Raw genomic sequence first — 25,184 nt, forward strand, 5'->3', positions numbered from 1 at the left:
ACCACCCCTGCCACGCTCAGGCTGGTTCGTTACAAGTGAACATCACTGGTAGGATCCCAGGTTCCTTATGGTACATACCATATTGGGAGGAAAGCAGAAGCCTTTGGCAGTCACTCACACAATCACTAGCCCGTTTGCTTGTTTAGCTTTTACACTTTCTTTGATTAAGAGTGACAATTAGAAAATCTCTAAAATTAGTTTCTCTGCGTTTTGAAGCTGGCTGTAAATGGAGCTGCTATTTTTATTTTATTTTTTTAAAAATCCATTAAGTTTACATAAAACTTGCACAGACGGCAATCTCTAGGGCTTGTTTCTGCCTGCCAGAATTATGAAATAAATACTTTGTCATAAAAAAAGCCATTCACTGGATATTAAATTACTCATGGGTACCAGTTAGTGAAACAGAGTGCCAGTAACTCAGCTCCAGTTAGGTAAGAATCTGTGGAAGAAGAAGGGAGCGGAAAGAGTGCTGAAAAGGTAAACCTCTGTGTTAATACATGCAAGAAAACTACCCAATATCGATATTTTCCTTAACTGAGTCAGACTGAACTCTCGGAAACTGAAAGAAAAGGCCAAACTCAGACTTTCAAAGTAGGTTTGTAACTGCCAGTTGTCTTAAATGAGAGGATAAGGTAGCAAAAACAAAGCTTACATCTCAGAGTTACTGTTGCTAGACTTTTTGTGCTCTTTAAAAGTAAAACTCAGTCATGGACAGGAAGAATGTCCCATTCTCCTCTTGCATCATTTCAGCAGCAAAACTAAAAGAGATGGTTGTGTGCTGGCTTCTTTTCTGTGCACCAAGAAAGACAAATTGTTTATTCTTGGCACTAAAGGAAATCAAAACCAGAAGCTGTATATTTACTGGGGGACTGAGACATGAGAACTGATGATGCTCTTTTCCCTGCTGCTTCCTGTCATAATTATTTCCATTTTCCTTCGTGAATGTATTGCGTGGTGGAGGGTTATGCGTGGAGAAGTGCAGTAACCTGAAGCGCCCTGGTGCTCTCATGCTTGCAGACTTTCTGAAATGCCTTCTGGCTAGAAGTGCCACTGATGGTTGCATTTCCAAATGATTTCATCTCCGTGCTAGTGATATGGAGGGGAGGATATTTTGTTTTAAAAAATGATCTAGCGAGTACCAAATTAGCCTTTTGAAAGTATCTGTTCTGCAAATAGCTGTTTCTTGAATTCAGAGCGTTGTTGACACAGTTTCTGTCCTGCAATGCCTGCTGTAATGCAGATTTCCAGAAGTAATATAACTGAAGGAACTGAAAAGCTCGATTTTTGTAAGACCTCCTCATGATTCTGAATTATAACAATGTCCTATGTTACTTTGGAGAGAGATTAGAGAATATTGGAGTGGAAAAAAAAAAGCAGGAAAAGTGTGTGGATTTGGACTTTGCTAAGGGGGAAATAACCAGACTGTGGTTTCGTATGGATGTTCTTAAAATCAAGGTGAACTCTCATCAGAATAATACAGGGTCAAGTATTCTGCTGCCACAGGCAACAGTGCTGTACAATGATGTTTCAATTTCCTTGTGACCTCTTCAGATCCCTTACGATTTGCCTTACTTTTGGTTCTTCAGGTGCATCGGCTACCTGTGCAGGACTGCCACAAATATTCAGACTGTGAAAAATGTACTCAAGCGAGGGATCCATACTGTGGCTGGTGTGTGAGAGAGGGCAGGTGAGTGCTGCCAGTGCTTCTTGGGTGCAAACAGTGGAATAGCTCAAATTTTGACACTTGCCATGGGTTACTGCTTGGTGTAGTATGCTCCTGATAGTGATTTAATTTTATCACACAGACATTGCTATCAATCTTTGGTGCACATGAATAAGTCCCCATTGACTTCTGCAGATTTGATTAGTTTGGGAAAATATATACTTTTGTACTGGTACTGAAAATCAGTAAAACTGCATGTTTTATCACTCTCTGAACTGTATGGTCAAATGTTCTCCCAGAAATTAAAAGAGTGCTCCCTATTTAATATTCAGAAAATATAGCATGTAGAGCAGGAAAGTGTAAAACTGCATGAAAGAAAAAAAACTGTTCATGTCTGAAATAAAGTATATATCTCAAACGCTGTTTTTGTATAAATGTAATCTCTCAAGACGAGTAACTACACTGAACCCTCACCTAACTGCAGGAGAGCAGAAAGTGGCATTTGGCTAACTATCTGCAGAGGTTAAGTGAATTAATATTCAAACATGTGTAAACTAGGACAGCACTGAACACCTCTGGAATGTTTCTTCTTTGCACTCTTCATTGATTGGAGTGGCAATAGGGAAGAGCGGTCCTGCAGCTCTCTTTTTGACTACTAAGTTAATTAACCCCTTGGCATGAGCGGTTGGGAATCCGTGATCCTAAGTACTTGCTGTTGGAACAAAGGGGCTATTTAATTATAGTATGCAGATGAATTTCAGGCTTCTAGTTTCCTCTCTGAAAATGTGAACTATCACATTAAGTTACTTATCAGCCTGATGTGTAGCAGAATATGGAACACTGCAGAGAAACGTATGCAGTGCGTGCAGCTTTATGCAATATACTGTAACTCTTCCAGCCTGGGTTTTGGTTGCTGTGGATGAAACCTGGGATTTGGAATATACACCTTGAACTCCTCCTGGGTCACTGGGAGTTGAAGGCCATGTCATATATCATACAAAAGGCAATTTTCCTTAGATTTCCCTTCAGGTTTCTGATATGAACACTGACCTCAATATCTCAAAGTATTAATGGTCTCTGGGAACAGGCAAACATGAATTTTTGCATTTGCTAGTATTTATTTCCAATGAGGAAAAAAAATATGTTTAATTTCTAATGTTTTTCCCATCTGCAGCAAGTTCTGTCTCATGATGACACACAACACTTAATAATGTGCTTAGGGATATGTTATATGAACGTAGACTCTGTATGTAAATTATATCTTTAAGGGTAGGGCTGACCGAGCTGTGCAGTAACTGCACTGTGTTAAGGCCCCTGATTAATAGTCTTCTGCCCCAGCAGCCAGAGATCCTGCAGCATTTTCTCCTAAGCTTTGCACAGAATGGAAGGAATACGCATGAGACTGTCCCCACACACACGCTTCAACAAGCTTTTGTAGCCACGTATGCAGCTTCTGCACTGCAGCATCTCTTCTTTCTGTCCTTCTTTTACGTGAGCTGGGAAAATCTCCCAATATTTTTGGTGAGGCTGCACAACTGCTATTGTCTTCCCCTAATGGTAATGGTGCCCTGGCAGGGAGAGGTCTTAAATAGCAGCAGGAATTAATGAAAACATTCACTACAAAAGTAACATTTCTAGTGCTGTGGTTGCATGGGAGGTCTCCACAAGCCTTTGTGCCCCCAGCAATACTCCTGTTGCATTGGTGCTCTCATGCATCAGGTCTCTTTTTACTGGCAACACATGGTTGTCTGCCTCTTGACCTGCCTCTTGAACTAGTCTGTGCCCACCCATTCAGGAGTTTGTTTTATATTACAATGAAGGTTAATCACCCTGGTTTCAGATGATCAGCAATGGCTCCGTTGTCTTATGGCTCCTGTGCTAAATATTACTGCCTCTGTATGGGTTTGGGTTGTCTAATCCAAGGTGGTGTCCAGAATATTATAGGTATATGTTTCCCCACTTGCTTTTGATATCTCAAACCATCAATACTTATTCCTCCACTTATTCTCTTAAAAGTTCTCTATTAACAACCTGAATAGTCAGTATTAAAGCCAATTCCCAGTCATCTTGTGTTGTAATTCTCTAATCCTGAAATTGTTGTAGTTCAGAAAAAGCAGAGTCCAGCTATAATATTGCTTTGCTTTGTTTTTTGTTCCTGTTTTGTCAGGTGCACAAAGAAGGCAGACTGTGGAACAGCTGATAAGGAGAACCACTGGCTGTGGAGTCCAAGTGGCACATGCATGACTATCATTAGTGCAGACCCTCTAAATATGAGTCGCAGAGCCCCTGCAAAGGTATGACAAGAAAGTGCTTTCCCTGCATGTTCTTAAAGTACATTGATGTAACTACCAAGAAGGTGAATATCTGCATTTCTTTATGCACAGTGGTGACTAGGAATAGGATATTGTTTTGGCTGTCTCAGTCTCTGGCATTTCTGACAGTGCTCTTTCTTGCCTACTGTTTTTGAAGGTTGCAGTTTATGTTTTCTTCTAAGAAATGCTCTTTTTGACCTTCTCTGTAAACCAAAATGATGCACTAGTATGGATGATAAAGCACTTACACTTATCTGACTATTATGAAACTGTTGCACAATGTTGTGTAACCCATAAAAAGTAATTGATAGGGGAGATTTCATGCTGCCCTTTCGACTTGCTTGAGCATAAACTTAAGTAAGTAGCGAAGCCATAAGCTGTTGTTTTAAAATCAGCAGTGGATTCGCCTACACAGTGAAGTCTGGGTACATGGAGAAGGTAAATTCAGCGTGCAAAATTACTCTGTGGCAACAAAACTGAGTGTTCAGGTTGTGACCAGGGTGTCATAGATTGCTCTAACTCTAAATGGAGCATCCCAGTGCAGACTGAGGGTTTCCTGGGCGAAAAAGAGTCTTTAATTCAAGTCAGTTTAATTCCATTCCTAAATTACGTAAACAGCATAGTGTTAAGGCCATTTCTGTGTTGAACAAAATGTTAGTGGAGTGTAACTAGTCCACTTAAAATCCACACCTTCTCTTAGTTCAGATCTTGTCAAGTTGTGTTGACAAGTCTCTGGTATCTCACATCAGCATCTGAGGCCAAAATACCTAAAAACCAAAACCAAACCCAACTTCAAATGAGTGTTTACATGCTGCCTGTACCATCGCTAATGCCACTGTCTCCTTATGATTCCTTTACTCACCAAAACATTGCAGCTCATTACATAGTGAACCAGTTTCAGTGTGAAAGGGATGATTGTCATTTCTACTGGCAATACAAAATGGAAAAAGTTAAACTATATAATTAACACACCTGATGCATTAAATCAAGGACAGCATCCAAAGTTGCATTTCATTTCTTTCCTCTTTCCTTGTTAAGTTTTCCTTTTCTATTTTGCTTTTAGTTTCTCACATGCACTCTGTGTTGACAATCTCCTTGAGGAGGTTAAGATCTCACCATCATTCTTTCAGAAATCCTTTTTCAGCAGCACTGATGGATCTCACTGGGTTTCTTGCATGTACATTTAGTCTTGAGGAAGCCACTTTTATGTTCAGACCTTTCAAACTCCAGCTTTTCCAGCCCATCCAGCCTTGGTTTCGTTATTCACTAGTAACACGTAAGGTTAATGTAAATTTAATTAAGTTTTCAGGATTTAAGTGCTAACCACTCTGTTTACTATTGCTAAACTGGATGCTGAGAACAAGAATAAAAGGCTTTGGGTGTGTCTGTACAGGCATTTTTGTTCTGAACTAATGCATTGACAGGACAAGAGGGTTTTTCACGAGTCAAATTCAATATGTACCCAGCTTGGAAAAACTGGTAGAGGTATAAGAAGAAAAGATTAGCAGATGGGAAGAAATTAAAATGGAGAACCATCTTCTGTGATACTAGCCAAAATATCATCATTGGCCAAAAAAAAAAAGAGCAATTGAAGTTCTCTGGCCATAAATCTTACTGGGTCTTGTTTCACTTCTTTCAAGTATTTTACCCTTTTTAAATTTTGTTTCCAGGTGGAACTGACTGTAAGTCCGTTGCCAACTCTGACTGACAGTGACAAGGTTTTGTGTACATTTGGTGAAACAGTCCATGATGCTCAATTAAAAGATGGGGTTATTATCTGTAATCCACCCGATATAATTCCTCCAACACCAAGAGGTCAAGGTAAAGAAATATTGCTACCCTCCATGTATAATAAGAAGAAAGAACATAGCCTGCTGCTTCTAATGTGATGTTCTTACATGAGCTGCATACAAGTTACTTTTCCTCTTCCAGTCCCTTTACCCAAATAGTCTATTGCTGAACTTTGTTCATTCAAACATTTGGGGGAAAAAAAAAAAAAAAAAAAAGTTTGCTCAAACTTTTTCCATTGTTGTATTTACAAGCATTCCAAGTGTTTCTACCAGGAACCTGAAACAGGAGCTTGGCAGAGGCATAGGCACAGAGCCAGAGAGGTGTTACTCTGTGTCCCAAACAACCAAAACCCAGGTTCTCTAATTTTACCCTAATAATTTCGAGCTGTGGGGCCAGAAGAGCTGCACAAGTGCTTCAGATGTGAAGTTTTCTGCCTCTGATGTCTTAGTTTTGCTCTAGTCATCTGTAGTTCAGTGGCTTGTTTTCTGGTCCGTGTCACAAGGCTGTCCTTTCTTTCATCAAGGCTTCCGCCTTTTCTGCTAGTGCCCTCCAGCTTCTGCTATAGTAAGTCCAGTGGAAAAATGTGTGATCGTATAATTAAAGGCTGTATCATTGTTCTGAACCACTGATTATATGCTTAAGGTCTGTTGCCAACCATAATTCCTGTGCTATTTCCTAGATAGTGCTTTGTTCATGCTTTAAGTTCATCCGTCTTTATGCATAAACACATGGAATAAAACTGGTTACACAGCGCTGATTACTATGTATCAAGTTTAAAGAAACAAAAAGAAAAAAAAAAACAACAACCAAAACCAGATGCTTTTGCAGAGGTATCCCTGAGGATAACCCTTTTGTATGTATCGAAACAGCCATGAACTGTCAGAGCGGCACTCGGAAGGACTTTTTAAGATACATTTCAATTCTCCTAAGAGTGAAACAGGTCAAAATCCAGTTTCAGTTACAGGAAGACTAATGATGTTAAAATCTCACTCAAGTTTTAAACTAGCTGGGATGTGCCACAGTATCAGATTATGCTGTGCTAAAGCAGCACTTTCTTATTTAGGGCCAATTCACATTCCCAAAATATTTTGTAAAGCAGGACATAAAGCAGCCAGGTTGATAAACATGACAGCTTGACGTCTTCCAGCATAAAATGTGAGACTAGAAGCCTCTCAGAGATGGAATTCAAGTAACGAAGTCACCTGGAAAAAATACACCTCTCTGAGTTTGTCGCACAGGGATCCATCTGGAAGGATGTTCAAAAGTAGTATAAAGGTGCTTAGAAGCTTGGCAGACACTTCAGCAGAAGGCAGATGGTTATTAGCATTGGCAGTGGTTCCTGGTAACACGTGACAAAAAGTTCTGAGCCACCCACTTACTGTTAAGAAACCCTATTGAGTTTGGAAAAGTCTGGGTTACTTTAGCTGTGGTTGGCTCCAAAGGAAATGGGACGTTTCTAGAGAGGAAGGCTGCTTTTTTTCAGTCCCGTTGTTAGGAAATCCCCTGGCATTCTTACCAGTCTGAAATATTCAAGGGGACCCAGTGCAGGCAGAGGTGACTTCCAGCCAAGCAGCTTCTTCAAAGAACCTGTTCAAGGAACGCAGAGTTTGAAATTGCCCAATAGCTTGTGAAATAGCTTGCGACAAGGGCTTAATGATTTCTGCAAAAGGTATTTCAAACAGCTTCACTGAGGAAAGCACCCATTTCTGAAGACAGATTTTCCACTCTTAGTTCAGTAATGATCCAGACAAGAAGTACATTTATGGAGGAATCGTGTACAGCAAAGTGAAGATCACAAGTGCCTGTGGTAACTTAGCATTGCAGGCACTGTTCAGCATTAACCACAAAGATCACTTGCTTTAATTCTTATGACGATGACAGTTTTAATCCACAAATGAAACAAGTAATTTTACATGCAGACATATCCATATTTAAGAAAATGTTTTATTTAAAATGACTGTTCTCGTGCCAGTTTTCATCTGTGCTCAATTATGTCCTTATTCAGTTTTCCTTGTTCTTCTAGACTCTTTAAAAATTCTAGCATGACGATAGCACCGTTGAGAAACATTTCCGTGAAACAAAGCTATTCTATAATTTTGCTTCTTCCCTTTATCACATCTCCGCTTTTCTTCTGACAACCATGTGCTGAAAAATTTGCAAAGCTTAGAAAGACAAAGCAGAGCTTATAGATCTGAAGTATAACAGGTCACGAGATCCAGAGTGTCAACAGTATAGTTAAATATTTGCTTATGTCCTGTAAAATAATAAAACCATTATCATTCTATCATTCAGCTTAAGAGCTAAAGAATTCAACAACCACTTAGATATTTTTTTTTCTTTTGTAATAGATCATGTTTCAGTTCCACTTCAGTTAACCTTTGGAAATAACAAGATATTTTTTGCGTCACATACTTACCCTTTTTATGACTGTGAAGAAGCAATGAATCTTTTTGAAAATCAGCCGTAAGTATTTCAGCTTCTTAACTTAGGTGTTTAGATCCTGTAGCGTGTACCTTTCAGGTAACTGGCAGCTGAGTTACCCAATCGTTTCATAATTAGGCCTTTGGCACTCAATTTGCCATTGTCCAAATCCTTTTCCTTACATTTTAATGAAGTTGAAAAATGGTTGAAGGGCACAAGGTAATATAAAACACGTGGAATGGGAGTATTCATGGCACATATAGTTAAAGGCTAGTTCATTGGGTTTCCATTGCAGGTGGGCTCCATTGACATCTGCTTACCTACTTGTTCCCTGAAACGTTAGATTTGTGCTTTGGGTTCCACTGGGACCATCAAAGCTGACTCTGCTCCCATCATCTGCCCTGCTTGAGATGGTGCTGCCCCAACACAGGCGCAGCCAACCCAAACCCCACTTTGTTCCATCTTATGTATGAAGGGTGATCAAGACCATTTCCAGTCCTCTCAGACTTGATCTCAAAGTTAGCACAAGATGCTGTGGATTTCTGATTCCTGTTCAAAGATTTAGCGGAGAAAATAGGTTTTGGGTTCAAGAACTGTTCTTAGTATGAAGTTTTCAGCTTAATATAGTAAGGACACTGTAACAGATTGATCTACCCTCAATGAATAAAGATGGAATTTCATTTTCCTTTTTTGTCAATGGGGGGAAAAGCCTGACAGTTTGTCATGACTATCATGTTATATTTGTAGATGCTATTCCTGTGCAAGCAATAGATGGAATTGCCAGTGGGACTGGAAGAGACATATCTGTGAAGAGTCCTCTTCAGCACAGGATGTGATTAAACAAAATATGGTAATGTTTAAAAATAAGATTATTAGGTTTTTATTAGAACACTTCAATATTTTCTTTGCTTTTTCTCTCACATCAGTTGGTTGAATGAGGGATTTAAAAATGATCCTAAAGTTAACTCCAGAAGTGTAAGATATTTTTTTTAGTGACAGTGCGGGGGTGGGAATTTAAGGGTGTGATTGAGGAGGGGCAGTGAAACTGAATAACTCCTGAAAGGATATTTTTGTTCCTTTGACTATTTTGCTTCAATGGGAGGAACAAGATTTCAAGGCTGGGAAAGATAATCACCCACAGCTTTGACATATGCTGCAGTCATTTTTAGCATGTCTAATTTGAAAGGGTGTAATCAAATCTGTCACTGTATTTTAAGCATGAAGTTCTTCAGAACAATCATTCCATTGTCCGAAGGCCATCAGAGCTTGTTGTGATAAGACTTTTTATTTGGAATAACATATAAAATGTTTCTCTCCCCAGGAAGAAGAATGCCCACAGTTTCTAAACCCTAACCCTCCAATAATACCTATGGAGTACCGAACAACGGTGTATTTTGAGGGAAGACATCTAGCTTATTATCGGGTAAGCAGATTAATTCAAAGCTAGCTGTCGTGTGAATTGCACTTGAACTGCAGCCACACCCCTAAACTAAAGCATTAGTTTGTGTTCCTTGGAGATCCTGCTTGTAATTGGTTTTAAAGAAGGAAAAGAGCTACACATTCAAGTTTAATATAATATTGGTTACTGTGTTAGAGTCACCACCAAGACAAGAATCAGAGCTGGACAAAATATCTTAGCTACTAGATGTGGGGTTTTTTTCAAGAATGCAGGTTGGACCTGCTGAAACACTTGACAATTATTTTTCATCTAATGAAATAAGGGGAGATTTAGGAATTGTGAATGTTTCATATCTTTTTTCTAACTAAATGCTCACTTTTTTTGTTCTAGAATGACATCACTTGATGTACTCAATTGAGTTTTCACTTTTCAAACAAAAAAATGCACTCAGAAATTAAACGTTTCTTAGTTTGGATAAAACAATCTTTTGGGGGGTTTTGTGTGTGTGTGTGACCATCAAACCAGAAGATCAGGTATTTTCTTAGCTGTAGCAAAGGCTTCTCTTTCTCAGTACATGCTTCCAGGAAGTAAATTACAAAGCTTCTTAGAAGCCAGAGTTTGACTCCAAGCTTTTAATTGCTTTATAACCTACACAATGCATAAAATATTATTGTTAGTTTGATAAAAACAAAGCTTAAAAAACACTTCTTAGATCTTAGTTTTGTTCTTAGTTTCTATTGTTTGTTTCTGTGTTGTTTTGTGTAAATGTGAATTAATGATAGATACGCTGGAGATTGCATCGATTGCTTTATCTACTAGCCATCTATCAAGGGAAAAAAGGCTCTTGTTTCTTGAGTTGTGGTTTTTTTTTTCCCCTTTGCCAAATTGAAGTACTGTACGGCTTACAAAGTCCTTCTATCACCTCTGCTATGCCTGCCAAGGGATGGGAAGGGTCTGGAGAGCAGCAATGTAAGAAGGGTATTCAGAGAAGGGTAAAAAGCAACCCACAAGCACTACAATCATATGAAGATCATGCTATGTATCACTACATTGTACATATATCAAGACCATGTTATACAAACATAAGTGCAAAAATAAACATTCTTGCTGGAAGACCTTAAATATATGTAAAAAAAAAAAAAAAGGCAATTTGGTGAATTTGATCTGTTCTCCGAGATGCCAGGACTGGTCCCTGGTAGGATGTCTGGCTGTGTGCATGATGCCGGACACAACATGGGACCTAAAGGCCACAGCTCTCTCTGCTAAAACCAGAAAATATTCCAGAGAATTTATTCACAATTCTTTTGTTTAGCATTGTGAGGAGCTGTTTTTCTGCACAAGAGGAAAATCTTTCCCTGCTCCCTTGATATAAGTGGAAGAGCCTATTCTCTCTCAAAAACAAATTCAGGGCAGATGCATAATCTAGATGTGCTGAATTTGACTTCTAGAGGACCCTTTTCCTCTAAGGAGGAGCAACAGCAGCAGGAACCCAAAAACTCGTTCATCTAGTTTATCATTCAGTGAATAAGAACTTTAATCTTTCTGAACTACTAGCAGACAAAAGGGAACAAAAATGGTTCTGCACTTTTTTTTTTCTGTAAGGTATCAATTACATTTAGCGAAGGCAGACACATCCTGTGGATTGAACGCTTTATCATGGGTAGCAGTGTTTAATGAATTGCCTACAGACCAGACCCAGTATGCATTTATTTAACTTGGAACTGGGAAGTCTTACATGGAATTCAAGTCTCTGTAAGAAGATGAATGCACAGGCTTTAGGCTGGAAAGATGGTGGAGAGCAATGAGTGTCAAATGATGTCAGAATTATTTTTCTTAGGTGAGAGCCATGTATGAACGTCATCTCTGTCATGGGAGCAGCCCCATATATCCTGGTACAGAGGTGCATTTTTAAACCAGAATAATAATGCCTTCAGTGCCAGGACTTAAATAGGCACACACAGTGACTACAGCTGTATACACAGACCTCTGAGTATACGTGAAAACAGACAAATAAGGCATGAAATAGTCACAGTCATCCAGGCACTCATGCCTGTGGGGTCATGCTATCTGAAGCAATAACTTTGGTTACTGAAAGTTCATTTGAGTAAGGGCATAACTTAAACACGGCCTTTGGTAAACATCTCATAGAGGGCAGGGTAGCTCAGGAGAAGCCATGGATGGATATTCTGTAGGGGTTGGCCCGCAGCCCAAAGGCAAAATGGCATGTGGCTTCTCATGTGAAACCGTTTTGCCTCAAGATATGCTGGGCATTGCAGTGTGTTTGGAGGTAGCAGTCATGCAGCTATAAGCACATTTAAGGTCTTTATTGATTAGAACATAGGTATATATCCATTTTCCTCCTATTTTCTTTGCCTAAATTCTTGCTTAGAGAAAGTTGATAAGCAATAATGAATGTTCTGTTGTCACTTTGAACTACTATCTCTATTATTTTGGTTTAATCTGTACTTTGCTTTAAGGGGTGATGCACAATCATGGGTGATTAAGTGCACTAACCAATATCATGCATATAAGCATCTCTGCTTCTAGGTGGAGATTAGCAGTGAAGGTCTGGCCTTACCCAGTGAGTGGGAGACATGTACAGCTTCTAAAACTGCTATTGCAGAACTGAGGGTGTAAGAATAAGCTCACAGTTTTTATATGCACCTCTTAACTTGTGAACACTTACAGTACAATGAATAAATCTCCTCATGAGGGCTTCTGCTGGAGGGAAATAGACTAAAAGAGGAGAAGCTGTTGGCTGTTCTTCTGCCTTTCCTTCTTCTGAAAGAATTTCAGTAGGAAGGAGAAGTAAATCCAAGCTGCCGTCATTCTCTTGGGAATAGTCTCATCCAGAACAAGCGGGTGAGAGGAGAGTTTAGTACTGATCAGTCATATTGCATGCAACTTCTGAGAGGCATTCTCCAGCTGAGTCCTTGAAAGATTGGCACAGTAGAAGAGACAAATGTACCAGCATCAAGATAAGCTTATTAGCCCTCCAAAGATTTTCATTAAAAGTAATTTCCCATTTGGATTCGTCTTTGTCATGTGTGTCTGATGTGTAATCCACTTCCCAGTGTTTGCTATGTGTTTCCTCTTGCACCCAGACTGCTGAATGGGAGCTCTGTAGCCTTCTGCTCAAGAGCCTTGTATAGCAACTCCTGATTTCAGGTGGCAGCTGTCATGCACACCGAAACTCTCCTCTTCTCCCAGTGCCTTCTGTTAAGCGTGTGGGAAAGCCTTACGCAGCAGCAGCAGAATTTGAACACTTTTGAAAAATACATGGTATGTTGAAATGTAGAGTGGGGAAAGTAAGGCAGCGTTCCTCAAAAAAGGGATTTGTAAGGTGCTTTATAAATTGGAGTATGTAGATGGTTTTTGTAAAGCAGAATGGGCTGTAAAACTTTCAGAAGTGTCTTTCCAGAGCTCAGTCAGTAGCTTATTTTCTATATGCGACTTCTGAGAACAAAGAAGTGAAAGGTCTGTTCCCCTAAGCCTCCCAGAGACTGGAGTCAGGCCCTTTACCTGGCTAAAGCATGTGCTCCTCCTCAGCTCCAAACCTTAGTGGGCTCTTGTGACTGCTACCCAACCTGTCACAGTGAAGGTGCAATAGGAAAGGTTTCCACTGCACTAGTTAAATAAAACCTAGTGGCCCATGAGTTACCACTGATTCCAGCATTGAAGAAGTATCTACAAATAAATAGGGTAAGATCCTCATACACAAGGCTTAGATGACAGCAGGAGACAACTTACTAACCCTTGGAGCAGGAAAGAGGAATCAAGTAACTGTTATTTTTTTGACGTGTACTCCAGGACTCAAGCGGTTCTGGACAAAAGCAGGGACTAGCTCTTTACATCCACAGAAGGCATCAAAGTGAAGTTCTCATGAAGTTCAACAAGGCCAAGTTCAAGGTCCTGCACCTGGGTCGGGGCACTCCCCAATATTGGGATGATCAGGTTGGGGTATGAATGGATTGACAGTAGCCATGCTGAGCAGGACTTGGGGATACTGGTGGATTAAAAATTAGATACGAGCCAGCAATGTGCGCTTGCAGCCCAGAAGGCCAATCATAACCTGGGCTGCATCAAAAGAAGTGTGGTCAGCCGGTTGAGGGAGGTGTTTCTGACCCTCTACTCCTCTCTGGTGAGACCCCATCTGGAGTACTGCGTCCAGCTCTAGAACTGTCAGCACAGGAAAGAAATGGAGTTGTTGGAGCAGGTCCAGAGGAAGACCACAAAAATGATCAGAGGGATGGAACACCTCTCCTGTGAGGACAGGCTGAGAGAGTTGGAGTTACTCAGCCTGGAGAAGCGAAGGTTTCGGGGAGACCTCTTTAAGACCTTTCAATATATAAAGGGGGCGTATCAGAAAGAGAAGACATTTTATCAGAGCCTGTAGTGCTAGGACAAGAGACAATGAGGGTATGAAAGAGGGTATGTTTAGACCGCATTATGGCTGCCCCATCATTGGAGGTGTTCAAGGTCAGGTTGGAGCAACCTGATGTAGTGGAAGGTGTCCCTGCCCATGGCAGTGGGATTGGACTAGATGATCTTTGAAGGCTCCTTCCAACCCAGAGTGTTCTGTGATTCTGAAAAGGTAAAAGTGGTCTCATCCCCCAGCAGGCTCTGATTTCATAAGTATTTACTAACAATACAGCCTGAAAATATCCTTGGTACTTATTTCTTTCTCTGGTTCTTCTGGCAAAGCTGTTTGTGCTGCTGTGCTGTGGGCCAGAGCCGAAGAATGACCCAGCACAGAAATAGTGTCGTGGGATGATGTGTTTGGTTTTTAGCCAGCTCAGTTCCTCAACTGAATCACAGAACAGCCAAGCTGAGAGTTTTGCCAGTGCAGTGCAGGTCGGTATGTGCTGTGGCCTAAAGGCAGGAATGAATGGATTTAGGGCCTAGGGAGAAGAGAGGGGGAAGAAGGTATCTAGGAGGCAGGCATACCTTTAAGCTGGTGCTGCCATCAAAGATTACCCTGTGCAAACACAGCTGGAGTCATGGTGAGGCAAGAGAAACAAAGCCAGCAAGGTCTGAGAGATGTTCATTCCAGTTTCTCACGTAATTCTTGCATCCCTGCTCTGCCCAGGATCCCTACAGAGAAAACCTTAAAGGGCAGAACGCACACAGCTCTGTTAATAACACATCTGATGTGCGAAGCCATCCAGTATTCACATCTCTTGGCTTTTTCTTATTGTTCCCTGAAACGGAGTGCTAGATATGTTCTTGCTTTATTTGTATTGCTCTAGTGCTTCCACTTTTAGTGAATGTTGGAACGGTGCAGCAAAGCATCAGATCGTGCTGGCTCACTGTTTCACTAGCTTTATTTTCAGGAGATGACTTTAACTGGTTAGCCGCCTTCTTTTGGTCTTATTACTTCCAGTGCTGAACAGGATATTGCCTGGTGATATTTTATTACTCTTGGTGATGCTGTACAAATTTTAAGCTGAACCTTTCTCTTCCACAGGATAAAAAATTTGTGGTTGGGAACAGCCAGTTTGAATTTGAAGCTCCTGTTGATGAATCAGATGAAGGAAAATTTTCATTCACGAGTAAAGAGGTAAATGCGAAAATATGATTCACCTACCAAATATATTCAGTTCTTACAGTTCCAATGTCCACATGTGTCCAGAAATGTAGAGTTAATATTAGTTTCCCTCAGAGAAGAAAGTCGCCTCTGATGGAGATTCTCCTTTGGCAGTAGCAGTCAAAGGCAGCAGCTTTGATTCAGTGCTCCTGGGATCTCCCCTCAAAGCCCTCGATCTTTCCTGTTGATTTCTCTATCTATGCAATCCATGGATTCAGTGAACTGTCCCTGGAGGAATTCAGGACCATTCCTTTTTTATTCTTCACTTTTTATGCAATCTGGTGCATAAAAACTACTAGCTATGCTTCTTTCACTCTGGTTTATTTTACAGAGAAAGAAAACGGTATTCAAAAAAACAGTCTATTTACCGGGCTCAAAGTCGGACTCACAAATGTTATGCTGACTTTAACCTCTATGTCTTATAAGCTTACTAGCAGGGTAGTTTTGAGACCCGATTAGCATTTATGCAGCATTTGAGCCTAGCACAAAGCGTTTGCTTTATAAGGCCATTGTATTTTTCTTTGCTCTTTTTCTTTCCCACCGGTTGTTATTGCTGCTGTCTCTCAACCTGAGCAGAAGCTCGAGTCTTGGAGCACGTGAACCTTGTGCTTTGGCTATAACGAGGGGGTTGCACTGCTAAAGATGCAAGAGATTTCCCCTCCATGTGGTGCGAGTCTGCCGTGTCCATGGAAGTAATGGGGCCAGATGGTGTGGGAAGGGAGAACTCAGCAGGGTCAGCAGTTATACTTACTGAATCTGAACAGTACCTTTGCTACTTGGATACTTATAACCAAATGTAAATTAAATTAATGAAAAGTGGGTATTCAGATACTGCTGTCCCTTGATACTTGAAAATCCTGATTGTGAAGAATTAGGTTCATTAAAACATTTTTCTATAAGTGTATTTGGCCAAGATGAAAAAAGGACCATAAGGTTTGGGATAGTTTCTAAAACCTTCACAGCTCTGATAATTGAGTATCATAGAAAAAGATTAAATTAACCTTGCCAAACGAAGGTATAAATATCTCTATTGTGTCATCTTTTCCAGTTCTCCTATAGTGCAAATGAAACCCTACAACTTAACTTATCCATAAGAACAGATAAGGTCAAGATTGACAGCAAACTGATGGGTAAGTATGAAATACAGGATTAAAGGGAGGTTAATTACAGTAAACAGAAATCTGTTCCTTCAGAATTTGGAGTCATGTAAATAAGAGTATTACCTTTGTAGGTTTTGCTGGTTTAGGTGAAACAATTAAATCTGACAGATCAAAAGTTATTAATACTAACCTCATGAATTAAACATCAGTGTTGTATGTATTAAAGGCAGTTTTAAATATGCTACCATTGTTTTCAAGTTTGCTTTCACTCTGAAGGGCAATCTTAATAGCAAAGCTTCAGAGTTTGACACACTCAAGTAGTTTGATCTATGTTTTTTCAATGACCATTTCTTTTCCCCAATTAGCTTTCCCCCCCGATAGCAGAAAGGGGATCCTTCTCACTGCCGCTCGTATGAACTTCACCTGAAATCTCAACTTTTAGCTGGGTCTCAACTCAGACAGGTTCTGGAGTCTTTATGTCTACTGGTGATCAGCAATAAACAGAAACATTCCGTGTGCTTTCAGCTGATTATTTTATTCATTTATTTCTATGGCAACAAAAAGTGTATTAAGTTTTATGGCAGAAAGACTTGGTCTTTGATATAAATTGCTTATTTCTTTATTTTTATTTCTTTCAATGTACAACAATGAAGCAATTATGTCTGTGAGCCTAGTCCTGAGCTGAGGGGAGGAAGCTCCATCAAAACGAGCGGAGCCGTATCTGGGAGCTGGGACATACCTTACACTCCTTTGGACTGAACTTTAAGGCATAAACTTGAAAAAGCTGTGAGGCAACACACTTGTTACTAGTATGATGAGTCAATGTCAGGGAAACTAATACTGCCCCCCAAGTAATGTCCTTTGCAGATTAAATCTTCAGACCATTTTTTTCCATCTGTACAATATTTAAATTTCTTCCCTTTCTTATTGACAGCAAAGAGATACGTTTTTAGAAGATTTTCCCTATGGCTCTGTGTGCAGTGTTGAAAGCACTTAAAAGAGGACCTGGTATGAATGTTACGGGGAGGTCATATTACAGTCTCACACTGTCTTAATTTCCATTCCAAAGGCTGTGGTGTTTAAAACTGCAGTATTTTGACCAAATATTCCCAACATCTTTTTTCCCAGTCTAGGAAAAACATAGAAAAAAAGAAGTAGCTAAATTATTAAAGAAATGTTATATTTCAAATTGAAATATAGAACCCTTGCCAGAGGCAAAATGAAAAATTATCAACAAATGTCTTTTTTATAATAAAAAAGGGATTTTTTAAATCCAAATTCTCTCCTGCTTTTAAATTTCCTTGCCATATGAAATCCAGACTGTAATGTTTTTCATGCATCTTGAAAAGAATTGGCTTTGGGTATATGGTTGCTGCTGAGAAGCACCTTTGAACCTGCCAGTGAAAGAACCCTTTCTTTGTATAACACTTAGTGAATACTAAGTTACGATAGCATTTTTACATCTCTAGCCATCAGGGGTTCTGAACAGTATGAAATCCAATATATCCCTTTTATCCTTTGTCCTTTTTATCAATGATTTCACAGCTGGTATCTCAAGGTGATGGATAAGAGTCGGAATCTAATGAGTGGCTTGCTGCTGGCACATTTAATGAGCTGATCAGTGAACAGGGGGAGTGTTTAATGCTTTAAGGCCGTAGCTTTCTCCGTTGCATTTATGCAATTGGATGTGAGGGATGTCAAGGCGTTGCAGCACTGACATTGTTTACTGAGGGATGAGATGGAAATTCCTGTCCAGCCAATGCAGGATAACAAAGTAATTCAGGAAGCGTATTCCCATGCTGTATCAGGTGGCCATGGGGCAGTGTGGGCGGGAAATGCAGGGTTTAGGAAAGCAAGGGGAAGATTTGTTTAACAATATTACCCACTCAGGTCCCTGTGCAGTAGCAGCCTTTCAGAGTGCTGGATTAAGAAAGCAATCTGGTTCCTGCAAAAGCAATTTGCAGTGTAGACATAGGAAACTTTTCCTTGCTGCTGCCTGCACCATCTCTTCTGCTTATAAAAGCAAACAGCAATGCACCAGGGCTGTCAGTCTGGTGCGTTTCCCCAGCATTATGTTCACATCCAACATACGGAGTGAGTAGTTAACACACAGACTGTTGAAAATATTGCTTGAGTTACATTTGTTGCTCAGTGACTTCTGTATTGATGTGCTCAGTATATGAAGCAAATGATGCTAATTCTGTTTTGTGCTCATCGATTCCTTGAGAATTCAAGATAGGGGTTGAATCAAATGGATGCTCTTTCTCATTGATTCATTCTTACAAATGCCAAAGTCCCTCAGCTTTGCATACACCTCCAATGATGTCTCGACTGAGCTTGGGCTGGTAAAGCTACTTGAAATCAAGTGGATCTGCTGATTAGATGTAAGAAGGGTCAAACCAAGCCTTCATCATTGCATTAACTCCTCAGTGTAAGGGAAAGAATAAAAATGTGTTATTCTACTAAAGACTAGATGTGAAATCGAATGTCCAGGTCTTTAAACATACATCATTTAGAGAAAGACTGCCCTTATGAGGTTGTATGTTCTCATGCAAGGTGCAGAGAGACTGTAGCCAAGTTTTGGGCATCAGTAATATTGTTCATGTCTGGCAGAGAAATAATGGTACTGCTGAAATATAATGGAAAATCAGCATTCTCGTTTTACTTTTTCATTTCAGTAGGAATCTGACGTGTTAGCCTCTTGGAATTGGATTTTAAAAGCTACTGCTGCTGCTGTTATCTAGGAAGATATCAAGTGCATTGAAATGTTAGTCACTGGACCGTGCTTTTGCTGGTGTCCTTTCTAGAGTCCTGCTTCTCTGAGAATAAAAGCTTTCTTTAAATAGACATTTTTGATGGCCTTTACCATATGCAGTCTCAAAGGGATTTATCCTAGTCTCTCTTGCCACATCTGATCACCTCTGTTTACTTCGCTTTGCTTCCTGCATCTTTAAGGATGAAACTCCTTTGAAAAAAACCCAGTGTCACAAAGGGTACCATTTCTTGAGACTTAATGAGCACATAAAATAGCTACTGGAAAGGGGAGATGCTGAGTCTTTGTCTTATACTCCCCACTCCCATCTGCGAGCGCATTTAACTCTTGGAAGAGCACAGGAGGAAACATTGATAGTTTTTTGCTGTTCTGGTAAGTTAAGTTGATTTACAAGAGGACTCAACAAGTGCCAGAGCTCTGGTGGCAGAGGCTAAGGCTACGTGGCCAGGAAAAAAGAGCAGCCAAAACCAGAGAGAAGCAGGGATGAAGAGAAGGAGCAGAAAAGGAGGGAGCAAGAAGTTCCCCTCTTTACAATAATTGGCTCACCTTCCCAGGGAAGCGCAACACTCACTCTGAGTAATCCGTGCAACTTGCGTGCTTCCCCTAGAGAAATGGGTGGCATCTTTTCAGACTGTTTTCTTCTGGGCTAGCTCTCAAGTGCATCTCCAAATGTTTTCTTGCAAGCCCAGGCTTACCTTATGGTGCTGAACCACCCAGCTACGTCTCGAGGCTTTGCATTTATTTGGGAAAATTAATTTTGTTCAGTGACTGTGCATCATGCTAGAGATTGTTGGGGGCCAAAACAAGCTTAGTGTCTGGGACAGTTGGTGCATGGTTCATCAGTAAGAGAGGCATGACTGTCAGACCTGATTTCTTGGCTCAGAAAAACTAGAATTAAACTCCACTACAGAAGGAATGAGGCATACATCAGGACGGCAATCCAAGACAAAAGGAAAACAAAAGCAAGAAAATAGAGAAGAATGGAGAAATGAAGAGGTATTAACCTGAACAAAGGATAACGCTTCATTAAATCTTAACTTTTTATTCGGTTCAGGCTTTAACAATGTTTTTGGAAAGGCCCAAATACCCTGGAAACAGCCAACAAAGGCAGCTCTCTTCTTTTAAATGCACAGCTGGCAGCGGTCCCATGCCAGCTGATAGCTGTCCCTACCAACACCGATAAAGAGTTTATGTCTTGACTCCTGGTACACCAGGAGGACCTGTTTGTTTGAACCAGCCTTTGAACACTTGTATAGGCAGGTTCATTGAGGACAGGCAAAGAAAGAACTTCATATGTAAAGGTTTTGACAATGCCTGAGTGACAAAAATGCATTTGGGTTCTACTTGATAGTTTATTTATACTGTGCACATGGATAGATTTCAGGTTTTTCCATACAGGGAAAAGTACAGTTTTCTCAGTAACATTCAGGGATTAAGCACAGAGTGTGCATATTCTTCACACTACTCAACTGAGCAACAGGTAGGCTTTGGACATAGGATTGTTTTTCCTTCCTGTAGCACACTGAATATCGTTAAAACAGAGGAAAATGTCTAAGTGCATTTACCATTCATATTTCAGTGACTCTGTACAACTGCTCTTATGGACGAAGTGACTGCAGCTTATGCCTTGCGGCCCATCAAGACTATAAGTGTGTCTGGTGTGAAGAAGATGGCAAACCCAGCAAGTGCGTTTATGAAAAACTCTGTCACGCTCCTCCCACCGACACGTGTCCTCATCCAGAAATCACTCGTGTAAGATTGCTTTTTTCTCCCCCTATCAGTGTATTATTTTTCAGGAGAAAGCATCCAAGCAAGCTCATACTGAAAGAAGGCAGTTTTTTTTCCTAGGGTGTTAAGTAAGCCTCTGAAATAGCTGCAAGGAAATAATGCCAGTAGCAATGCGTGTGAGAGATTTGTAAAGACTCAAAATAAGAGACTGAATGGAGTCTTTGAGACTCCTTGTTTTTCAAGCCTTGTCCTCACTGTGCTAGAAGCCAGGCGAGCAGTGTAAGCTTAAACGTGGCACTTGATTCTTGAGAATTAGCATCGATTTTTTTCTCTCTCCTGAAGTCCTGTCTATCTGCAATAAGTCTGTAAGAGAGGTTAACTGCTGCTGGAACTACAAGCCGTTAGCAAGCCCATTAACAGGTTTCAAACTGGACTTTTAAATAGCATTTAAGAAGGGACCAGGTTGTTTCTGCGTCACAGTGTGTTTTCCAGCTGTCAGTGATATTTTCCAGTCCACACTAGAATCAAACCCAAGGCTGTAGAAGTTGAATGTAAGAAGTCAGAGAGGCCAAATGTGCACCCCTGACTTTGCAGTTGGAGCATTCACCCAGGGCGAGGGAAGACTGTTGTCCACCTCGGTGGACCAGTAGACAAAGTTAGAAGTGATAAATCCTTGTTCTTTTCAGCAACAAGACAAATACTGTTTTTCTGGGCATAATTGTTGTGAAAAGAATGATGTGTACTTCCACTGGGCAAATCTAAATTACTGCAACAGTGGTATCAGTACTTTTAAACTCAGACGCACTGTTTGATGAGAACACATCCCAGGCTGTCACAAAATGTGGCAACTGTATGACAGAGGTTGAGAGTTGTAACAGGGATGTTTCACTGAAGACAGAACTCTTTAATTCTGAAACATATGGCTCAAACTGGTAGAGGCGCTGAACCTCCTGATGCTGTGCAATTGGAGGTGCAGTGTGGGCACAGGCAGACTGGCAGCACGCTGGATGAGGTTGGCCATGATGGCGTATCTAAGAAGAAATGGCAGGTAAACAGTTGAAGTCTGCCAAGGAAGGCAAATACCCAGAAATCTCGACAGAAAGTGTGGAGAAGGTTACTTGTGTGATAGCTGTGCTCAGGTAAAGATGATTTGAGTGGGAAGGAAAAGGAAACTTAACAAAAATAAAAGTGTTTTCTCCTGGGATACTGCTTGTGCGTGATTATGGATTAAATACTGAATACTAAAAGAGTAGTTTTTTTCAAAGCCTTTGTTAGCTTCAGATTTGGACAAAACATTTGGAAACATCTACACAAACGGTTGATCATTTTTCAGCTAGTTTATTTATGGGTTGAGTGCAAAGGGATGGTCAGTGGGCAGAAGTTTTAGGAAGTTGAACCAGTGGGAAAATAGAGCAAGTGATTCTGCTGGGCAGCAGCAGCCATGGCTCTGTGCTCAGACTTGCTTAGATCTAAGAAACTCTGATTTTGATGGAGCAGACATTAAAAAAGTCCAGACTTTCAGAAGCTGTATTTGTTTGGCTTCCAATTATTGCATTTGGGACTGTACAACCTCCTTCTTCTTGATGGTAAACTTGCAGCCCTCCAGAGCTGAAGACCTGGAAGGGTCTTGCTGGAGGTGCTCCAAATAGGAAAGCAGGTTAGTCTCCCAACAAATGTGCAGAATTCAAGTTCCTGCTCAGGTGATATTTCAACCTGAGAAGTCCACTGCAACTGCACGATTTTCTCAGTCCTCATTTTAATTTCAAATTATTCCATTAGCATCAGCCCATATACTGCAGCATTCTACCATTTGATGCAGTAAGGAAGATCAGGGGACTAGAGGAACTTTTGAAGACACTATGTGGGGCAGCACTGTGTGTTAGAAAGGTGCACTGTTCTGATGTGAACCTAAAGGGAGAAAATCATGGCAAAAAAAAATGCTGGAAAGGCTCCGTGGAATGATTGTGGAGGGAGCCCAATCCATTTGCTTTTCAGAGTCACAGTGCTTTAGTGGAGGAAGCAAACTTAAAACAGAGTAAACACCAGGCAAGAGTTTTGTACGTAAGAGTCTGCCACAGGAGACACGAAATCTGCAGCTGATGAATACTGGTTCTGAGCTGGCAAATGATTAATTAACATTAAAAGGTTTCATAGGATGCTTTTTTGGGGGTCCTACAAGAAACATCTTTTGCATTTCAAGTACAGCTAAGTCTAAGTAGCTTTAAATAATATGAAAGAGCAACATGGTCACTGCAGTATTTAACTTTGGTTGGTTTTTTTTTTCTTTCCCTCCTGCAAACACAGATTGAGCCAAAAACTGGACCACTAAGTGGTGGAATTCTTTTGACCATAATGGGATCTAATTTGGGAATAAAAGCAGAAGATGTAAAAAATATAACGGTGGCAGACAAAGAATGTCTTTTCAAAGAGGAATTCTACTCTGTTTCCACAAGGTAATTGCTGGATATTTTTCACAAGATTTTAGAAGAAAAAAAAAGAAGCTTCTGTGCATTTTCAGGAGAAGATGATCTTCCTGTGGTTATAAAAGATTATCAATAGAAGAAAGAACTGGTGCGCTATACCTGCAATATTTCTGAGTCTATTTAAAATTGTTATAGATGCTAATACAGCAACAAATTTACAATAGCGTAGTAGCATCCTGCTTCTGATTGATTGATATTTTTTTTCCTAATTTGTTTGAAAAGCTTTCATAAACTCTTACTGCAGATACCTCAAGACTATTTATTTGTTTTTAAATTAAAGGCATCGTAGGTGTGCATCTAGTCATTAAAATCTTTGCTAAATCTGAACCACAGTGCAGCCAAGTATACAAGATTTATGGGAAAGTAGGCAAAGCAAGAGGAAGCTCACATCTTTTTGTTTTAGTCCAGCCACAAAGTTTCTTTCCTGGGGGCAGGGAGGGAGCCCAGAGTTTTGGTTCAGCTCTAGATGACTAAGTTTCATTGCAGAGCCAACAAGTCCATGGATGCTGAATTGCCTAAGCAGGTTGGTAGATGTTTTGTGGATTACTTGTCGCACTCTTAAGCAGTGCCAAAAATTAAAACAAAGTACCTAGACTCTTCTAGGTATCAAAGTGTTTACTGCAGATTATATCAAGCATCTAATTTCAAGAGGGAAATACCCTTTTGATATTAGCTGATAACAAGCATAGCATGAAGGTTCAGTAGTAATATTAAGAGTAATGACATATTTTAAGCAGTGTGATTTTTCTTTCATTCACTTTTGATATTTAAAGCTACAATTGAAACCTTGGCTTTCTTTCCATTCAGTTAATTTAAAATGTAATACAGTAATTTTTTGCTGTTTCTGTGGCGTGTTTTGAAAGGGATTTTGAAGATACCTAAGTGAGTTTTCTAGCTTTTAAAAAATGTTTGGCTTAGCCAGTTTGAGGATCAGGCATTTTGAGTTTTCCAGGCCCCTAGGACTTAAGAATGTATATATAGCTGTATATCTCTTACTGCTTCCCAAATCCATTGCTATCACTCGTGCATCAGCACCCACAAAATTCCCAAATTTTGCAGTCATCTTTTCCCGTTCCCTATTTTTACTGTTTGTAAAAGCTGCACTGAAATGCAGCATAGTCTTACAAGAATTTGCCCAGCCTTTTGGCTTTTTCTAAAGCTTTTTGATATTTTTAAATACATGGAAAGGAGCCAGAACTGAGATGACTGGTTCCTTGTATCATAGCAACATTACTGGTTTCCTAAGCTCTGCTAGTGTGGTAATGGGTGAGAACAATGCAACTTGCATAATGTCATTTATCAACAAATTAGGGAGTTTTGAAGGATGTTCTCCATTAGGGAATCCTTGAAAAAGAAGTTATTCAAAATCTCCAAATAGGTATCTATAATCTTCTGTCTTTTTCTTCCTCCATTCTTTTATTTTATTATTACCTTCTTTTATTAATTTAATAACAAAAAAAAAATAATAAGAACCTAGTCTTGCTCCCCTATGCTTCTGCACTGAAAAGCTAGTCATTTTTAGGAGACAGTTGCTCCCATGGGCCAGAGAGCAGCGAGATTTAAGGCACTTAAGGCTGCTTTCTGGCTCTGCGGTGATTTAATTGTTGGCCTTCGAGAAGTCGTGTTCTCATTCTTTGTAGTTTTCCATTTGTAATGTGGGGGAGGGGAGGCAATGCCAACACTGGGAGGCACTGGGGAGGGGAGGGAACTTTTCTCAATTAAAATCCCTGCTAACCACATTACGGCATTCCCCCCTCACACACACCCCTGGCCCCGGCCCCCGACTGCTTTCCCTAGCTTGACATATGGTAGAAATTCCTCTAAAAGGCACCATTTCCTGTTTCTGCCTGACAAGAAGATACAACTTCCAAGAATACAGTAGAGAGATGATGAGGAACAGACTCAGGCAGCCGTACACATGCCAGGA

At 40.3% G+C, this 25,184-nt stretch overlaps 1 protein-coding gene across 1 annotated transcript in view; it reads left to right on the plus strand.

The window, feature by feature from the left end:
• The window catches only part of PLXNB2 (plexin B2), a 114,640-nt gene that overhangs the window by 42,975 nt on the left and 46,481 nt on the right, over positions 1–25,184 (plus strand). The window contains exons 5-14 of the mRNA XM_074161602.1: positions 1,587–1,687; positions 3,831–3,957; positions 5,646–5,796; positions 8,115–8,229; positions 8,935–9,037; positions 9,509–9,610; positions 15,054–15,146; positions 16,222–16,303; positions 20,626–20,798; positions 23,079–23,227. Of these exons, the coding sequence (XP_074017703.1) occupies positions 1,587–1,687; positions 3,831–3,957; positions 5,646–5,796; positions 8,115–8,229; positions 8,935–9,037; positions 9,509–9,610; positions 15,054–15,146; positions 16,222–16,303; positions 20,626–20,798; positions 23,079–23,227 (1,196 nt within the window). The remainder of the gene's footprint in view (positions 1–1,586; positions 1,688–3,830; positions 3,958–5,645; positions 5,797–8,114; positions 8,230–8,934; positions 9,038–9,508; positions 9,611–15,053; positions 15,147–16,221; positions 16,304–20,625; positions 20,799–23,078; positions 23,228–25,184) is intronic.

The sequence above is a fragment of the Numenius arquata genome, chromosome 2 (assembly GCF_964106895.1).
Source record: "Numenius arquata chromosome 2, bNumArq3.hap1.1, whole genome shotgun sequence".
Lineage (NCBI taxonomy): Eukaryota > Metazoa > Chordata > Aves > Charadriiformes > Scolopacidae > Numenius > Numenius arquata.